Consider the following 19191-nt stretch of genomic DNA (forward strand, 5'->3'; position numbering starts at 1 on the left):
ACACACACACACACACACACACACACACACACACAGAAGTAACACACACACACACACAGAAGTAACACACACACACACACACACAGAAGTAACACACACACACACACACACAGAAGTAACACCCACACACCCACACAGAAGACACACACACACACACACACACACACACACACACACACACACACACACACACACACACACACACACACACACACACACACACACCAGGGACGGACTGGGCCTCTCAGCCCCCCTCCCAGATGTGATGAAAGGAAGATTGAGGGGAAGGGAAACTCACGGTGTGTCCTGTCCTCCTTGTGCTCACGTTATCTCCTGATGGCTATCCAAAGGATGCTGGTCACTCCAAAACAGGCTTGAGTGTGAGTTCCTCTGTGTGAAGGTGTCCTCTACCTCTTTGTCTCTCTATTTTCATCTTTCCTATTCTGTCTTTTATTTCGAGGTGTTTTTGTTGGCTGCGTCTGCTGTAGATGATGTAACTCTTGATGTTGTTGTTGTGACAAGTCCACTCATACTGACCTCGCCACCGCTCAATATAGACCCGGATCGCCGAGTTATAAACAGAAACGACTGATCTTCTTTTGAGTAGGGATTGTAACCTGAAGGTTGCTAGTTCGATCCCCAGCTCCTCCTAGCGTGAGTGTTGATATGTCCTTGAGCAAGACTTCTTAACCCTAACTGCTCCTGACAAGCTGGCTGTCGCCTTGCACGGTTGACTCTGCCGTCGGTGTGTCAATGTGTTTGTTAACCGATGTACGTCGCTTTGGATAAAAGCGTCTGCTAAATGCCCTAATTGTAATTGCAATTGGGACTCACTGAATGAAAACGTGTTTGTAGCAGAGAGCGTGTTGTTGAACCCTCCTCCTCCTCGTCCTGCAGGCTGGTGCGGGAGGTGACGGGGGTGAACGTCAACATGCGGGTGGGGATCCACAGCGGCAGGGTGCACTGCGGGGTGCTGGGGCTCAGGAAGTGGCAGTTCGACGTGTGGTCCAACGACGTGACGCTGGCCAATCACATGGAGGCTGGCGGGCAGGCTGGGTAAGTCTGTCACCCCCCCCCCTCCAAATCGACCATAAGCAAAACCCTCACGCGCTCATGCATGCATGCAGACGGACAGACAGGCAGACGCGTATGCACACTTACAAACACGCACATATGCACACTGATGACAAGCAGCAAGTAAAAAACAGGATATTCACATTGTCGCGCATCAAAACACGCACCCCGAAACAGAATACAAAACAGAATAGATGCTTTCGAATGAGATTGATAACATGCAGTTTCTGAATTTCTAACAAAAAGGTGTGTGTGTGTGTGTGTGTGTGTGTGTGTGTGTGTGTGTGTGTGTGTGTGTGTGTGTGTGTTCTCCACTCCAGGCGTATCCACATCACCAAGGCCACCCTGAACTACCTGAACGGGGACTACGACGTGGAGGCCGGCACGGGGGGGGATCGCAACCCCTACCTGAAGAAGAACAACATAGAGACCTACCTCATCGTGGGCTGCAGCCAGAAACGGGTGCGAGGCTGCCTCTGTATTTACCTTTGTCTCCTTCTGCTTTTTCTTCTTTTTCTTCTTTTTCTTCTTCTTCGTCTTCGTCTTCTTCTTCTTCTCCTTCTTCTCCTTCTCCTTCTCCTTCGTCTTCGTCTTCGTCTTCTCCTTCTCCTTCTCCTTCTCCTTCTCCTCCTTCTCCATCTTCATCTTCATCTTCATCTTCGTCTTCTTCATCTTCATTTGTGTTTTTATTGGTCAGCGTCGTCCCAGTCTTGTTTCCATCCCTCCTCCCGCTGTTCAAAGGGAGACTAAACGGACTAGACTAAACGTAACCCTAGAGGCAAATAAACTCTGCAGAGCGTGTTTACGCTCTTATGTAAACTTGAAGGAAGCCAGGAAGGGTTGCTGTAAGAGGAAAATATATATACATACAAGATATAATGTACCTATCTTTGTCTTATTTCGTTGAATGGGCTTTGGAGGGAAATAGATGGGCGGTCAAGAAAAGATAAATCATATTTGCTCTGAATTGATTATAAAGTTTGTAGAGACTGAGGATCAGTTACAAAACGAATGTGGGCTAATGCTAACACTGGTGCGCTGCGTGGCGTCTCTCCTCTGTAGAAAGAGGAGAAGGCCATGATCGCCAAAATGAACCGGCAGCGTACCAACTCGGTGACCCACAACACGGGCCACTGGACGGACCGGCCCTTCTACAACCACCTGGGGGGAAACCAGATCTCCAAGGAGATGAAGAGGATGGTGAGCATTCAGAGCTAACAGCTAAAAGGATTAGCCGTGATGTCACAACAGGAGTTCTCTCCCCGTCTCACTCTCTCTCTCTCTCTCTCTCTCTCCCTCTCGCACTCGTGTGTGTGTGTGTGTGTGTGTGTGTGTGTGTGTGTGTGTGTGTGTGTGTGTGTGTGTGTGTGTGTGTGTGTGTGTGTGTGTGTGTGTGTGCGCGTGTGACAAGTTAATCGGTAAATGGGTTGAAACTTTCATAACTCATGTTTTAAGCGAGCTAAATTGACTCCCATGGGTCACAGAATGCGGTTATGTAAATACCATGTTGCATAATAATGGTTGCCTCCTTCTTGCAAGGAGACAACTGAATCACTGGGCTTCTTTCAGCAGTTACAAAGATCCAGTAATTCAGTAACAAACCTAAAGTGGGGTTTCATTTAATGATACCATAACATTTTCAAAATGGTCTTGTGTTTGTCTCATGTAAAAGTCACTTTACAGCTCAATAAACCCTGAGCCTCGAAACCATGTTTATATGATCAAAATAAATGGATATCCCCCTTGCAAATGCCAAACCCACTGCCAATATCTCTCCTAATCCCTGATGGGGCTGTTTTCATAGAGTCAGGGCTTTGTAGGAAGCAGGCCAGCATGGTCCAATGTCCTGCCCTTCCTTCAGGGACAAAACCAGTCTGAGAACACAGGAAACGTGTGGAAGCCAGGATAGAGTCCGAACTAAACCGTCTCTCCGCAAACCCACTTAAAAGACAGTGTGGTGTTTTTACTCTGGGATGGAACATGGCAACACAGCAGTGGTTGTGTGTATACTAACGGAGCAATGGGACTATCGAGTTTACCTCCGGACTGGTCGTCCCACTGAGCGCGCACATACGCATGCGCGCGCGCGCGCGCACACACACACACACACACACACACACACACACACACACACACACACACACACACACACACACACACACACACACACACACACACACATGCAGAGTGGGTGGTCTTATTCCCCATTGAACTACAAAGCCACATTCTCCCCAGAAATTCCCTGACACATACAGTTGATCTTTTCTGGTGTTGACATGGCTTGTCACACCAAAAGGAGAAAGTCAACTATTTTGATATCTGGTTACAGTGTTTACGGTCGCAAGTTGTTTTTGCCCTCAGATATTGTGTGTATGAGACTGGAGTGTCAAGCAATGGCTTCACAAAATAGGGTATATGGATATCTGAGTGATAAAAAGCAAAAAGCGCAGTACATTTAGAAGATGGATGAATAAAGTAATTTTGAAGGCTGTGTTTTTGATTGCAGTCTTATTTTGCCTCATCCTTCACCTCACTTCTCTCCCTCCCTCTCTCTCTCTGATTTTTACTCACAAACTAATAACATTCCAGCGAAAAAATAATGGTGTGAGTGAAATGGTATTTGTATGCTTAGGGTCGTGACCATGTGAGTCTGTGGCAGTGTATTTCTGTAATGGCAAGATTCCCACCATCAGCAAAAAATATGTTCTACCGGTGTGTTTTGGCCACTAGAGGCTGCTAATGCAGTACTTTCTGAATGCCTTCTAAATTTCTAGAGGTGGGATTATCTACTACCATACTTCCAACAAAAGCATTTCTTTTCGATGAATGTATTTCTCTTTAGGCCTACATGCCATTAGACATGATAGCATCCTTGAGACTGCTTCATGAAGTTTGACTTGGATGCTTACCAAAGTTAAGCTAAATAAAACTGTTAGCAATATTTTATTATATCTAATAGTTAGAAATTCACACTTTGCACGTATTAATTTAAGTCTCTCTCTCTTGTGCTCTCTTTCTTATTTTGTCTTCCAGGGCTTTGAAGACCCCAAGGACAAGTAAGTACCACCCCACCTAAACCTTTCTTCTCCCCCCTTCTCTGGTGTCTGTTGGCAGGGTCGCTAGGAATCCGTTAATGGTCGTATTTCCAAGGTTACACATTACAGGGAAAACCTTTATTGTTTCCAACGCAAGCCATGTTTCTTTCATGTTTGAACTGCCCATAATGGTTTTACAACCTGCGCCACTTGTTGAAAATTATGTCCATTATCATCGCGTACCAATGCATTCTGAACTCGCTTATCAAGGGTCGTTCATGAGCTGTGTAGAGTATAACCTACGACCAAATGACTTGGTGAAGATAGAAACAAAAATAAGAGCTAGTTTCAGATTTCACTAGATGTTGTTAAACTTTTGCAACATAAAAAATCATACGAAAGTTGCCTTAAATATGATTAATGCAGAAATCTGGTCCCTAATCAATTCTTTAGATTGGGCTTCAATGAACATGAGACGAAATCGATTCTAGTCTCATGCCAATGCAGGCTCAATCTCACACACCCCAGCAGGCAGCATAAACACACTCCTGTAACCCATAGCTCAGCTCTATCTGTGCAAGCTTCACTGGGCCCGGCCGGAGCACACTCCAGGTCAATGCAAACATTTGTTATGGTTTTAATATTTCGATGTAGCCGTTTCAAGGGCTGGTTGAATCCCAGTCCCGGACAACGTGTGTGTGAGCCAGGTTGAATCTCTGAATCTCTGGTTTGAATGTAAAGGGCTTTTGGATGGATTGGCTGGTTGGGGAGGGGATGGGGGGTGTATCCGGCAGCATATCGATTTAGTCCCAGCTCTAAATTGGTTGATATTCGCACAGCAGTTAAATATTTATCTTCTTCGATTTTTCCGACCTTTTTGTTGTGAACGGAACCTACTGTACTACCGCTGGATGGAAGACGGTTCCAAACCAAAACCTTGGAAAGACATGCATATTTCCATGGGTTGTTGTGTGTTAATAAGAGAGAGATAGAGAGAGGACAGCGAAGACAGGCGGTGAGACAGGACGGTCGGTGGAAAGGGAGAGAGAACGAGCGTGAGGCGCACAGCTCGGACTCACACCCACGACCGCTACGAGGCCGCTTCGTCACGGGTAGCGGACGGGCTAGCGGGCACACGTTTTGAAGCGGGCGTCTCTTGAGCAGGCTTTAGTGAGCGCGTGCGAGCGACCCCCGGTTCCTCGGAGCGAAACCCTCGGCCTGGTCCCCTGGGTCTTCTGTTATTTAGACATTTAAATTTTCAGGAACACGCAGGAGAACCTGAACCCGGAGGACGAGGTGGACGAGTTCCTGGGCCGCGCCATCGACGCCCGCAGCATCGACCGCCTGCGCTCGGAGCACGTCAAGAAGTTCCTGCTCACCTTCCGCGAGCCCGACCTGGAGAAGAAGGTGAGTGCTGCATCCCCTTCTTCTTAATGATGTCTCTCTAGGCCTCACTCTCTCTCTGTCTCTCTATGTTTCTCTCTTGCTCTGTCTCTCTATATTTCTCAACCGCTCTCTCTCTTTCTGTCTGTCTTTCCCTTTCTCTCTCTCCCTCTCTCTCTCTGTCTCTCTCTGTCTCTCTTCTCTCTCTCTCTCTCTGTCTCTCTCTGTCTCTCAATATGTTTATCTCAATTGCTCTGTCTGTCTATTTCCCCCTCTTTCTCTTTCTATTTCTCTGTCTCTCCCTCATTTTCTCTCTTTGTCTCCCTCTATGTCTCTCTCTCAGTACTCTAAGCAGGTGGACTCCAGGTTCGGTGCCTACGTTGCCTGTGCCTCCCTCGTCTTCCTCTTCATCTGCCTCATCCAGATCGTCATCGTACCGCAGTGAGTCCACACACACAGACACAGACACTCACTCACACACAAACAATTGTTACAATTAATGTTCACATCCGGTAGTTTTCATTTGCTTTGATAGGGGAATAATAATTTTGTAATGGTTTCTCCGAAAAACCCTTATGATTAACATTTGTTTGACCCTACTCATTACACTCACAAAATTGCATTTTCGAGAATCTATTTAAATTCAACAATGGCCCTATCTTCGTCCATCAATGTCAGAACGACAAACACAACACACACACACACACACACGCGCCGCTCACACACTAACTACCACCTGTTGTACTAGAGCATCATGGAGATTTTTCTAGGACAAACTTGTAATGCACATCGCTCGCTCTATGTAGCAGAGAGACTGCTGTTTACTCCACTCCGTCTCCTCTTGTGTCTTTCATCTGGCTTGTGCGCACAGTCACGCACAGTTACACGCACACAAGTTTCTGTCTGCGTCATTAGTATACATACTGCACGATGAAAGCACAGTAGCAGTAGCATTCACTCAGGCTTAACCTCCAGCTCAGAATATCTGTCTCTCTCTCTCACACTCTCTCGCTCTTTCTCTCTCTCACAGCTCCAGTGTGATGCTGGGTTTCTTCATCACCTGTCTGATAATCCTGATGGGTGTCATGTTCGTGTCAGCTGTCTACTCCTGCTTCGGGGTGAGTGGCAGCCGGTTCAGCTCTGACAAATGAAATCCAAATGATCCAAAATGTAAACGAGGCGGTGTGGAGTATTGTGAGATTGTGGAGCACAGAAAACAGTTTCCAAGGAATGAAAAGGTTTCGACAAGTAAGACGCATTGTTTGACGATGGCTATGACAAACAAGTAAGGTTTGACCCATTGTTACTCTGCCCGTATTCAAATAGCTTTTACTGGTTTGGCTCTCCTTCCATTTGCGGTTGCCATTGGTCCATTGAACTGCTCGTTCTGCCATTTGACTCGCGTCAGGACCATTCCGACCAATCACAGTTGTAGCGCCTCCCGATTGGCTGTCCCATAGTGTAATCTTCCTCCAGGCTCTCTTGCATGACCAAAGTGTCACGAATCAAGGCTAACCCATTCTGAACTGTTGTTAAACAGTCTGTCAGACCCTATTCTTGTTTAGTATATGAATTAGTCTAAGTAAAGGATGTAGTAGCTCGCAGCCTGTGAACCTGTATGGAAAGGAGTTTGCACGTAGTTGTTTCATCTTAAGAGGGATGGGACAGGCGAAGATGGAAGATGTGACCTTGCAAGGAAAGATGTTAAAGGAATGTTTTGCTCAATATATCACACCTCCAGTTTAGTTACGTATCTCGATCCACGTTATTGCCAGGGATGGCGTTATGTTTTTATTTTGTTTTTTCCTTTCCTTTGCATCATTCACCCCCCCAACCCCAGGACACTTTTCCTAACCCTATTGGAAGATAAGAAGAGCAAAGGGAAATAACAAACGATAACAGTCAGCTTTAGTTAATGTCACAGAGCCACAGGTGACTGTTCACTACGCAACCGCCAACTTTGAAACCTTTATTCAAAATAATAAATCATCCAAACATGACCGTGCATCGTTCTCATACCCATCGATTACAATAATACCCTAACTCTGAATGGAAATGTGTCATTATTTAGTTTAGATAGTGATTCATGTTGGAGTTTATTATGAATCTGTTGGCTTGTATAAACAGAAAGTATATCAGTACTGTTTATGAACTCTTTCCGGTCTACTCCCTCTGGCTAGCACACGACCAAGCGCACACACACACACACACACACGCACACAGGCACACGCACACAGGCACACACACACAGGCACACACACACAGGCACACACACACAGGCACACACAGGCACACACACAGTCACACACACAGGCACACACACTCCCATAACGTGCATGTGTGCGGTCCTCAGATGTTCCCAGGGGCTCTGCAGAACCTGTCTAAGAGGATCGTCCAGTCCCGGCTCAACAGCACGCTGGTGGGCGTCTTTACCATCGTCATCGTCTTTCTGTCCGCCTTCGTCAACATCGTGAGTTTAGTCCTTAAAAGATAGAAAACAAGACATTGCTTGGAATCATTTGATCATTTATTAAAGGTGACATATTATACCACTCGGTGTGAGTGTGATTAGCCGTTACAAGCCGTTTTGAAAATCGTCCGCTTCTGACATCACAAGTGGGCTTGTCCACCTAGATCAGGGGTCTCAAACTAAACTTCCCTGGGGGCCGCTGGAGGTAGAGTCTGGGTCAGGCTGGGCCAGATCCAGTATTCCACAAAAAAAAGTAGCACAACTGACCCAATCTAAGTTAATGATCGGGCTATAATTAGATCACGTTCAGTGTTTCCCCTAGAATTTTTTTTAGGCCCGGTGGTAAGAGCTGATAGTGTGATTTGTTATACATTTTTCACGGGATGCTAGAGTATTTGTTGGTTATTTCCATGTAAAACACTTGCTTAGCCATCACAAGTTGATAATGATTCAATAAACACGTTATTAACAATAAACTAATTTTATTTACAATTCAATTTTTGGTGGTGCTGTCACACTAAATTTGTACCGGCTGCCAAATTTGTACCGGGCGCGTCATCCATATGTAATCCATTCCAAACCTGCCTGCAACAGATGATCGCGTCGTCCGTTGCCGGGCAGGTTTCAAAAAACATTCGCGCTCATGTTGCCAAAGACGAAATAACATAGTACAGTTAACGGATCGCTAGATAACACTTGTTTTTACTTTATATTTGTATTGTATTTCATTTTTTAATCAAATTTAGCTAGTAAACTGAGTGTTTAAAGCGGGTTTCAAAAAACATTTGCGCTCATGTTGCCAAAGACGAAATAACATAATACAGAAAACGGATCGCTAGATAACACTTGTTTTTACTTTATATTTGTATTGTATTTCATTGTTTAATCAAATTTAGCAAGTAAACTGAGTGTTTAAAGCAGGTCAAGGACGAAATAGCACAATACAGATAACGGATCGCTAGATAGAAGGTTTGCGAATGTTCGTGAACCTTTCACGTCATTCGAAAGGTTCTGATCATCCGTGCCGGGCAGGTTTGGAATGGATTACGTATTTGGCAGCCGGTACAAATTTAGTGTGACAGTGCCATGCTAATGATGATATAACTTAATGCTGTCAGATTGTCCGTTATGATGGGGCATAATCTGCGCACGCGCGACACTTTTTTTTTTTTTTTTTTTTTTTTTTGGCCTGTTGTTGGCCTGGCGGGGGCGCTCGTTGGCCTGGCGGCCCGCCAGGCCTGAACAATGGTAGGGGAAACACTGACGTTGGCTATGTAATCGCTGACAACCGGGCACATTTCATAGTGGTTGGTAGAAAACCGGGACATTTTAGCGTCCTTTGGCTTTTGTCAGGACTCAGGACACGCAACTCAAAATTGGGACTGTCCCGGCAAAACCGGGACATCTGGTCACCCTATCACAAGTGATAAAAAAGTGTGGCAAGCGACTCAGCAAAAATGTGCGTTTGACAACAACGCGCGGGCCGCACTAACACTAAACTTTGATGTCAAGTAGGGGGCCACAAAATATCATCCCGCGGGCCTCAATTGGCCCCCGGGCCGCGAGTTTGAGACCCCTGACCTAGATGTATGACGGATAGATAAGCAGCGTTTGCTGTAGTCCACTGGGTAGGCTGGTAGACTGATCTATCCAGCACACGTCTACGTGGTGTAAGAAGAGGCAGCGTTAAAAAAAACAAAAAACAGCTTGTAACGGCTAATCACACTCACACCTGGTGGTATAATATGTCAACTTTAAATAATTGAGCTAAAATTAACCGTAACAACGTGGGGACCTTGGTTTTTTCCTACAGTTCACTTGCAGCAGCCGGGACCTGCGGGCCTGCATCAGCTCGGAGCTCAACATGAGCCTGTCCAGCATCAACGCCTGCCACGCCCTCATCCTCAACGTCACCTTCGACTCCCACCCCGACCTCTGCCAGGACCTCTCGCCCATCTGCAGCTTCCCAGAGGTGTGTGTGTGTGTGTGTGTGTGTGTGTGTGTGTGTGTGTGTGTGTGTGTGTGTGGGGGCAAGAGGGAGAGTGTGTGTGGGAGAGAGGGAGTGTTTGTGTGAGAGAGAACTATAGTTAGTTTTTGTGAGAGAGAGCTATAGTTAGTTTTTGTGAGAGAGCTATAGTTAGTTTGTGTGAGAGAGAGAGCGCGAACACGTTGTGAGAGAGTTTGTGAGAGAGAGAGAGAGAGAGAGAGAGAGAGAGAGAGAGAGAGAGAGAGAGAGAGCTATAGTTAGTTTGTGAGAGAGAGAGAGCGAACACGTTTGTACACTGCAAACTGCGTGCACCTCTGACCTCATTATTTTCAAGAACTCATTTGAAGATTGAATGCGTCATGAAATTCACCATATAATCTCATCAGGATTGGATTCAATTATTTTGATAGGATTACACTACTAAAACTCTGAATACCGGATATGAGCGCCACGCAGACATTAAGAACACTGCCATGTTTCAATTTGGAACATGGCAGTTGTTTTTTTTTAATCGCTATAATTCAAACTTGATTCAATGTGTCGAGGAGCATTTCATAGCAACTCGTACATAAATCCACACATATGTTGCTGTGTTTGTGTATGTATTTGTGTGTGCCTGTGTATTCTCTGATGTTCTTCCCTATTGGTCTATAAGTGTACAACTGTATGTGTGTGTCCTCTACGGGACCTCTATTCACACGTTTCTGTGGTGGCACACTCTGCAGTACCTCTATAGATATTCACACATACTGCATTCTGTGTGTGTGTCTCTTTGTGTTTCTCTGCAGAACTTTTCAAAAGATGTGCATACCTATGTTCCTCTGTGTGTGTGTGTGTGTATGCCTGTTCTGTGCAGAACTTCTCTATAGATATTCACACATGTCGGTGTGTGTGTGCGTGTTCTCTGCAGTACCTCCCTATAGATATTCACACGCATGTTCCTGTGTGTGTTTTCCCTGCCGTACTTCTTTTTAGATATTCACATGTATGTTCCCGTGTGTGTGTGTGTGTTCTCTGCAGTACTTGCCTATAGTTTTTTCAACGTATGCCCCTGTGTGTGTGTGTGTGTGTGTGTTCTCTGCAGTACTTCTCTTTAGATATTCACATGTATGTTCCCGTGTGTGTGTGTGTGTGTGCGTTCTCTGCAGTACTTGCCTATAGTTATTCAACGTATGCCCCTGTGTGTGTGTGTGTGTGTGTGTGTGTGTGTGTGTTCCCTGCAGTACTTCTCGTCCTGCGTGCTGCTGAGTCTGCTGGCGTGCTCAGTATTCCTGCAGGTGAGCAGCATTGGCAAGCTCTTCCTCATGCTCTTCATCGAGCTCCTCTACCTCCTGGTCATGGAGATCCCCGAGGCCAGCCTCTTCGACAACCAGGACCTCCTTGTCATGGCCAGCGGCATGTGAGTGTCCCCCCCGCCTCTGTGTGTGTGTGTGTGTGTGTGTGTGTGTGTGTGTGTGTGTGTGTGTGTGTGTGTGTGTGTGTGTGTGTGTGTGTGTGTGTGTGTGTGTGTGTGTCGCATATGATACGCATATTGTATCATGATAGACAGGTCAGGTGATCACGTGAAATCGATGTGACGACTTGGTGGACGGCAAAACCTCGACATCGACAAAGCGCCTTCAACGGTCTCAACAAAACGGGGGTTATTTAGCCCTGCGTTTGGAAGCACAGTTAACAGGCAGTCAAAAACCATGGTTCATAATTTTGTCACTAATTTTGTCTGTCTCTTAAATTGTTTAATGTCCACTGTGTTGAGTTGGTGAAGATGGCAATATTTTGCAATACATTTTGCAACATTTCACAATCTTAGCCATCCATCTGGTTAATAAAATCTTTTGAATCACTTGACCACACGACTTCAATACCTTTTGCGGGAATGTTAATTGTTGTGTGCTCTTATCAACACACCTAAACTTAATTATTTTATTCTTGTTGTTTCTCTGTTTTCGTTTTGCAGTAAGATCATCAACGGAACAAGGTGAGAGCTGCTTGAATAACTGTAGCAATAACCTCAATTTGTGAGGGCACACGCTAATCTATAATGAGAATATGAGAACAATTTGACTTATACTCACTGATCACGACTCTTCATGTGCTAATTAGCAATGCCTCGAAGCAAAGTCGGTGTGTGTGTGTGAGAGAGAAGAACGGTTACATCATGGCTCTAATGGCGAGAGAAAATTATGGGATTTATACTTTGTAAACCTGTAATCTAGTAGTAAGCCAACACCACTCACCAATACCAACCGCATGCAAAGACTGTGCAACGAAAAATGCTAATTAGTCAGCTTAGTAGAGGCTTACATGTAAGACTGTGTGTGTGTGTGTAGCTGTAGAGTGGACACCAAGGTTCCCCTGAAGATCATGACCCCGGTGGTCATCACGGTCTTCGTCCTGGCGCTCTACCTCCACGCCCAGCAGGTCGAGTCCACAGCCAGGCTGGACTTCCTCTGGAAGCTACAGGTGTGTGTGTGTGTGTGTGTGTGTGTGTGTGTGTGTGTGTGTGTGTGTGTGTGTGTGTGTGTGTGTGTGTGTGTGTGTGTGTGTGTGTGTGTGTGTGTGTGTGTGTGTGTGTGTGTGGGCACGCTGGCAATTCCGTTACCAAGCTCTCTTATACAGGAAACATTTAACATTTAAAATGACAGACAGACTTCATTTAAAGTTCTCAAAGAAATGCAGAACCCTCGCTCAAGTCTTCAGTCTTGCTTTAAACATCAGATGCATGATAAAACAAAAACTGTCGTCAAGACTCAATTGCTCATAACGGCGACGGCTCTGCAAGTCGAAGAGGAAACAGGAAACAAAAACAACAGCCCTCAACAACACCATCCGTGCCGCCTCCCCCCCCCCCCCCCCCCCCCTCCCCGCCAGGCGACGGAGGAGAAGGAGGAGATGGAGGAGCTGCAGGCGTACAACCGCCGGCTGTTGCACAACATCCTGCCCAAGGACGTGGCGGCCCACTTCCTGCAGCGGGAGCGGCGCAACGACGAGCTCTACTACCAGTCGTGCGAGTGCGTGGCCGTCATGTTCGCCTCCATCAGCAACTTCTCCGAGTTCTACGTGGAGCTGGAGGCCAACAACGAGGGCGTGGAGTGCCTCCGGCTGCTCAACGAGATCATCGCCGACTTCGACGAGGTGAGGGCGGGGCCAGGGGTGTGTCTTGGGGCTAGGTTGTGTCTGTTCCAGTCATGTGATGGGGTATTTGTGGGGTACAGACCGTGCCTTTTGTATGTAACATGTTCCCTTATTGATAAGTTTGTCAGCAGGTCGATGGGGGGGGCATCGATGTGGAGGTTGTGCTGGGAGGGTTAGGATTAGGGTTACATGTTAGGATGTTTTAAAAGAGCAAAGAGTTGACTTTGTGCGGACAACTTGTTCAACTGTGTAAATATTTCCACTGTCACAAATAGTACTCTAGCGGACTTGCTGCTCTCTGCCCTACATAGTAATAGTATCGCTACTAGGGACGGTAATAGTCTCACACACTCCTGTTTTAATCTCGTGCTCAATACATCTAACCCCCCTGGGCGATGTCTCCCTGTGTGGGCGGGCAGATCATCAGCGAGGACCAGTTCCGCCAGCTGGAGAAGATCAAGACCATCGGCTCCACCTACATGGCGGCCTCGGGCCTCAACGACTCCACCTACGACAAGGTGGGGCGCACGCACATCCGCGCTCTGGCGGACTACGCCATGCGCATGATGGACCAGATGAAGTACATCAACGAGCACTCCTTCAACAACTTCAAGATGAAGATCGGTGAGTTGATCGAAGCGTTGGGTCGAGACCTCGTCGCCCAGGAGAGATTCGTGGATGGTTTAGGGAGATTAGAAGGGGAGCTTTGTTTTGGAAGGGGTAATAATTAATTGGGTTGAGGCCTTGACACACCGTAGCTAAGGTTTAGGGCGCCAACGGCAGCTGAACTTTGTGGCGTCCTTGTCGTCCCACCTGAGGTATACTGTATCCCACGCGGTGTCGCTCATCTAGGCTGTTTTATCAGCTGAGAAGAATCACGAGAAGAAGTGTCGGGAACGCCAGGTCGAGACGGAATAAATAGACTGGCAGGCTGGAAAAAACCCTCTCAACTGAACGGGATGAGAGAGGATGTGCTTAGATGAAGTGTTGGATTGAGATGAATCCTACTGCTCCTCAAGAGGATCAGCTCATAGCGTGTCGACGTGTCAATGATTACTAGTGTGGTGGTGCGGAGTATAGTTAGGGTATGTCGGCCGATGTTCTGCCCTGTCGTGTCATATTATGACCGCATTGCAGTTCATTTAGAGGGCAATGGGTTTTTATTTTATCTATAGATTTATTTTATCAATAGAAGCAGCTGATATGAAGATAAAAGTCTCATTGGCCCAAAAACGAGTGTGTGTCTGGCCAAGCGATCGGCAACCTGAAGAAATGTTTTGTGCGTGTCCCGGTCAGGGCTCAACATCGGGCCGGTGGTGGCGGGCGTGATCGGTGCCCGGAAGCCCCAGTACGACATCTGGGGGAACACGGTGAACGTGGCCAGTCGCATGGACAGCACCGGCGTGCCTGAGAGGATCCAGGTTAGTACGGAGGATGGGGTGGTTACATATGTAAAGGATAATTATCGGGAAAATACAGAACAGTCCCAAATGCCCCAAATGTCTTGCTTCGCCCTGAAGGGGCTTATTTTCGATGGTGACCGGCGACGTTCTATACATTATCCCGCTTGTTACACGGCTACTTGCCAAAAAGAAAAAATAACTTCACACGGTGTGTCTTTGTACAATTTATCAGCATTCGTAGTGTTCATCCGCAGAGAAATAGTCGGCCAAAGACGTCGCTTAGCAACCGAGTACGCTGGGGTTGATAAGTTACCGGACTTCTTGCGGAGCGATACAAAAGACGGCAAAAAATCCACTTTGACAGTGGTCATTATATGCTTAGCAACAGTCAATTATCAAAAAATAATTCCCCGCCAGAAGTTCCCATGCAAGTGAACTGAGCGTTCAACAGCATTGAGAAGAGCTGTGTAATAAATATATATATATCCTCTTGTTTAGTCTATATATTAGACTAACCAAGAGGAAGAGATTGGGGAGCAGCACTAGATCATTGTTTTGTAGGAATGTCCGACGGTGGCACTGATGGGTAGTTGAGGTCAAAAAGTACCTTCTGACCTCTTCGAACTTTGATGACACGGCTTGCGGACATTTGACTTTTCTAACTTCTTAGTTTTATTACTGGTATTGAAATGCACAACCATTTGCATAACACTATTTATGTTAATCCCCATATCTACTGCACAACAGTGTCCCGCACTAGATATACTGATCGTTTTTTATGATTAATGTATATTGTGGATATTATCTTTGTAAACTGTGCTGTATACCTCTAATAACCCTCCTCTACTTCGGCTCAACGTTTCCAGCACTCTTCCGTTACCTCTGCAGTCCTCTCATTTCCTGTATTGAATAATTCATGTTCATTCTAATTTAGTTTTATCTAAATGAATCTTTCATTAAAAATAGTTTATTCGTATTTTTTTTTTTACCATTGGATATTAAATCATTAATGCGCGATACCTCCTTTCTAATCGAAATGTGTAAGGCGCCCCGCAATTTTAGGCTCTCAATTCTATCTATTCGTCATATGAGCTCATGTCCCTACTTTGGGCTAATTAGCATCGACACCATTATAAGGGGTCTGCTGATAGAGGTTGGCAAAGAGTGTATTAAATGTCATTAAAAAGACACTGCACTTGAGTTATTTTCATTTTTTTCATGTTTGAAGTGATCGACCTTCATAAGTTAATTCTACGCTGTTGCACATTTAATGGACGAATATTTTTTTTTTTAGTTTTATCGATTTAAGGTTTGATTACGGTTCTGTAGACAAATAAAAGCACACGCAGAGCCCACTCGTGCGCAGAGCCCACTCACTGCGATGCACATTCAAAGGAGACTGCCATCATTGGTTGTACTGTATAGTGCATTGTGAAACTGATTCTTACATCAGAGCACCATGCTCAGCCTCGCATTTATTGATTTAGCCTTAAGATGGCAGCATACAAAAATAGCTTGGCATGTCACTCATGTGTGATTCAGTGCTTTACGAAACCTGCATCAGTTCAGGGTGATTCAACAGCAGCTGTTCTCGACTGTGCATGTTAGACCATTCACATGAATAAAAGATGGGGATAAACGTTTGAACAAAGCTAATGTCAGTCAACCTCCCTCCCCTCTGTCAAGGTGACAACCGACCTCTACCAGGTCCTGAGCTCCTATAACTACACGCTGGAGTACCGGGGCGTGGTGACGGTCAAGGGGAAAGGGGAGATGATGACCTACTTTCTAACCGCCGGACCCCCAAGCAGTTAACACCCACTCACCCAGGGGACCCCCATGAACACTGGGTGGGGCCCGAGGGGGGAGCTGAGGCGGACTTCTGGGTCTGAACGACGGGCGTTTTTTCACAAACGTGGCGACGTCGGGACGAGCCTCGGGCCTCTGTGGACTCCCGGTGGTCTCTTGGTTTTCCCGTTCTGAGATTCATGGCGTTGAACGCTCGTGAGGCTCTTGGCGCCTGCGGAGAAGGAGCAAGGAGTCCGCCCCAGGACGGATCTAAAGCAAGGACCCAAAGACGCAGGGCCAGACTCGAGGAGACTGGAGGGTACTTGATGGCCGTGGGGGAGGGGGGGGGTCCGCCGTGGTGCTTGGGGCGTGGTCTTCGGCGCGCTCCGCCACGCCGTACCTCATTCTGCGGTCACGCGCTGGGATCTGAATTCGGCTCCCAATCCACCAGCTCTTTCTTTGGACACTTTGCCAAAGGATTAACTGAAGTGTTTAAAAGCAAAAACAAACAAAGCAAGTCTATTCTCTATTTTTATTCTCTCTCGCTTGCGCTGTCTCTCTCACTCTCTCTGTATTTCTCTCTCTCCTGTGCCCTGAAATATATTTACGTGTGCAACGCACTGTTTTATGGGTGTGTACGGAGAAAGTACAATCAATGTGAAGACCAACATCGTTTGTTGTCGTACATATACCGGTTTCAGGGGTTGGTGGTTTTGGTCAGGACAGGAGGAGGGCACTCACCAGCACTAAGAAAGCTTTTACTGGATATGACAATGAACGGAAGTGACAATGAAGATGTAGTTTGACGTCGACAGGTTGTTGAGACACTGGGCAAGGTGGGTGTGTGGAGAAATTGGTTCCTCAATGAAGAGAAGGAAAGGAGGGAGGTTGTCACGTTTTACAGAGCGCATATGGTCAGACAGGTATAAAAATACAGACACACACTGGTCAGACACAATCACGCACACACACACACACACAAGCCACACGCTTTAACTGAAGACCACTTTTCAAATAAGGATGTCAACAAAAAGCTTTTGTAAAACCGATCTTTGAAGAAAAAAAAACATCATACACTACGGGAAATTACAGATTCTATATTTTGTAAATTAATATATGAGAGAGCAATCTATGAACACCAACGTGTATTTGGATGTACATAAGAGTTACCCACACTGCACACCACTAGCGATGGACATGGGCTGTCACCGCGTTGACTTTATATTGCCATATTTCATTGCCTTTTTTAATTTGATTTCATTCTATCTGCCTTTTTTTTGTTTGTTTATCATGTTCACATCGGGGGAGTTGCATAAGTTCACAGTTCATGGCTTTGGCAGAGGGGCAAACACACACACTACTCTTCTCATCGCTGTGGGGGAAAAAACTGTTTCCCTGGAAAAGGGCGTTTCCCGGGGTGCTTTCATGTGGTTATGTCCCCCTCCCCGTCTATTAATATTTGATCCCTGATGAGAATGCGTCCGGTACGACGAGAACTCGCCTAAACTGTCTAGAGCGCTCACAGTGCTGCTCAACAACCTTCAGCTCCCCCCCCCCCCCCCCCCCATACCCCCCTGCTAGTTCAATCAGATGGTACGACCCAATGAATGTCCCATGATCTCCGAATGAGGCCTTTGTAAACAAAACGAAAAAACACAGGAAGTGATGCGTGAACTAAATCGCAGACGGCAGCTGATGTTCTCCCGTTGGTTAGAGATGCGTGGTGAGAACCCGTGGTACCTTCAGTGTGACCTTTGTGGGGGTCCGCCCACCGTGTTTGGTCCTGTGAAACCTGTTTGCTTTAGCCGCACAGCAGTTCTCCAGTGCTAGCGAGCTGGACTGCCGTGATGTCTCCTGCTGGCACATGTATGCTACCTGACCCCCTTCCAAGTCTCTTGTATTTTCTCTAAGGTCATCACCATTCTTCTAAGCTACGGAGCAATCCAGTCGTGTTAAACATTTGCCCGGTGTTTATTATTATTTTTTATCCAGTGAAGAGGTGTCTATTTATAATATCAGTTGGAAATTCTGTTATGGAAATCCTCCACAATAGGATTAATTTATAATGCCTTTATTTTTTTCGTCATAAAGTCATGGAAATGGAACAGCCGTTATTCTTCAAACATCACAGAAGTGGAGAGCAGCTGTGTTTTATTAATTTTGACAATGTTTGGCATCAGAATTGTCCTCAAAGCTAAGAAACAAACTTTAAAAGTGTCCTCCTGTGAGGAACCAAAGAGATTGCACTGGATTCTGCTGCTCTCCACGGCCGTGACTGAACCCCTCCACTGCAATAATCCTGCCTGCACATCCATACAACATACTCTGTTTAATGTCGCTTACATCTTCTTTCCTGGTATCTGCTCATGTGGTTTTCATTTTCGTTTCATTATAAATGGGTGGATGCGTCGAACACATGGTAATAAAGATAATGTGCTGTTGATCCAGATTAAGCTTTGGAACCCAAATCAAGAACAGGTGGGCAATGGGGTTGGAGCGAAGGTGCCTATGTTGAGTGGAGGTTTTGCATTCAAGTAAACACAAACGCCTTAGCCTCTCTCGCTACATGGAAGGATCTACTTCATTTGGATTTGGTTCGATGAAGAATTGAGTCTATGACTTCAAAGATGAACTATGGCTTGATTTTGTTTTTTTGTTTGTTACATTCCAATAAACTGCAAAAATGTTTTCACACTTGAGGATTTATCCAAAGTACCTTCTTTTATCTGTGTTCTGGCTTCAGATGTTTTTTTACTTGATTCATGGCTATGGAGCGCGCATTATGCAAAAACTACCCAATTCTAAATTTAAAACAACAGCACTTATACAGCACAAATGATTTTTAGAAATACTTACAATAGTAGGCCTTTGACATGGTGGACTCTGCCGTCAATGTGTGTATTAACTTATGTAAGT

General features: G+C 45.9%; 1 protein-coding gene across 1 annotated transcript; it reads left to right on the top strand.

Moving 5' to 3' along the window:
- Nucleotides 1–883: 883 nt before the first annotated feature.
- LOC132449161 (adenylate cyclase type 5-like) lies at nt 884–18974 on the top strand. The gene is made up of 16 exons (XM_060040815.1): nt 884–1056; nt 1395–1536; nt 2137–2274; nt 4108–4130; nt 5372–5516; nt 5836–5933; nt 6523–6610; nt 7846–7962; nt 9776–9934; nt 11173–11348; nt 11907–11927; nt 12280–12412; nt 12821–13084; nt 13504–13708; nt 14381–14505; nt 16174–18974. Exons 1-16 carry the CDS (start codon nt 932–934, stop codon nt 16300–16302), a joined length of 2088 nt encoding a protein of 695 aa, XP_059896798.1. The 5' UTR covers nt 884–931; the 3' UTR covers nt 16303–18974.
- The last annotated feature ends 217 nt before the right edge of the window (nt 18975–19191 follow it).

This window comes from Gadus macrocephalus, chromosome 20, assembly GCF_031168955.1.
Source record: "Gadus macrocephalus chromosome 20, ASM3116895v1".
Lineage (NCBI taxonomy): Eukaryota > Metazoa > Chordata > Actinopteri > Gadiformes > Gadidae > Gadus > Gadus macrocephalus.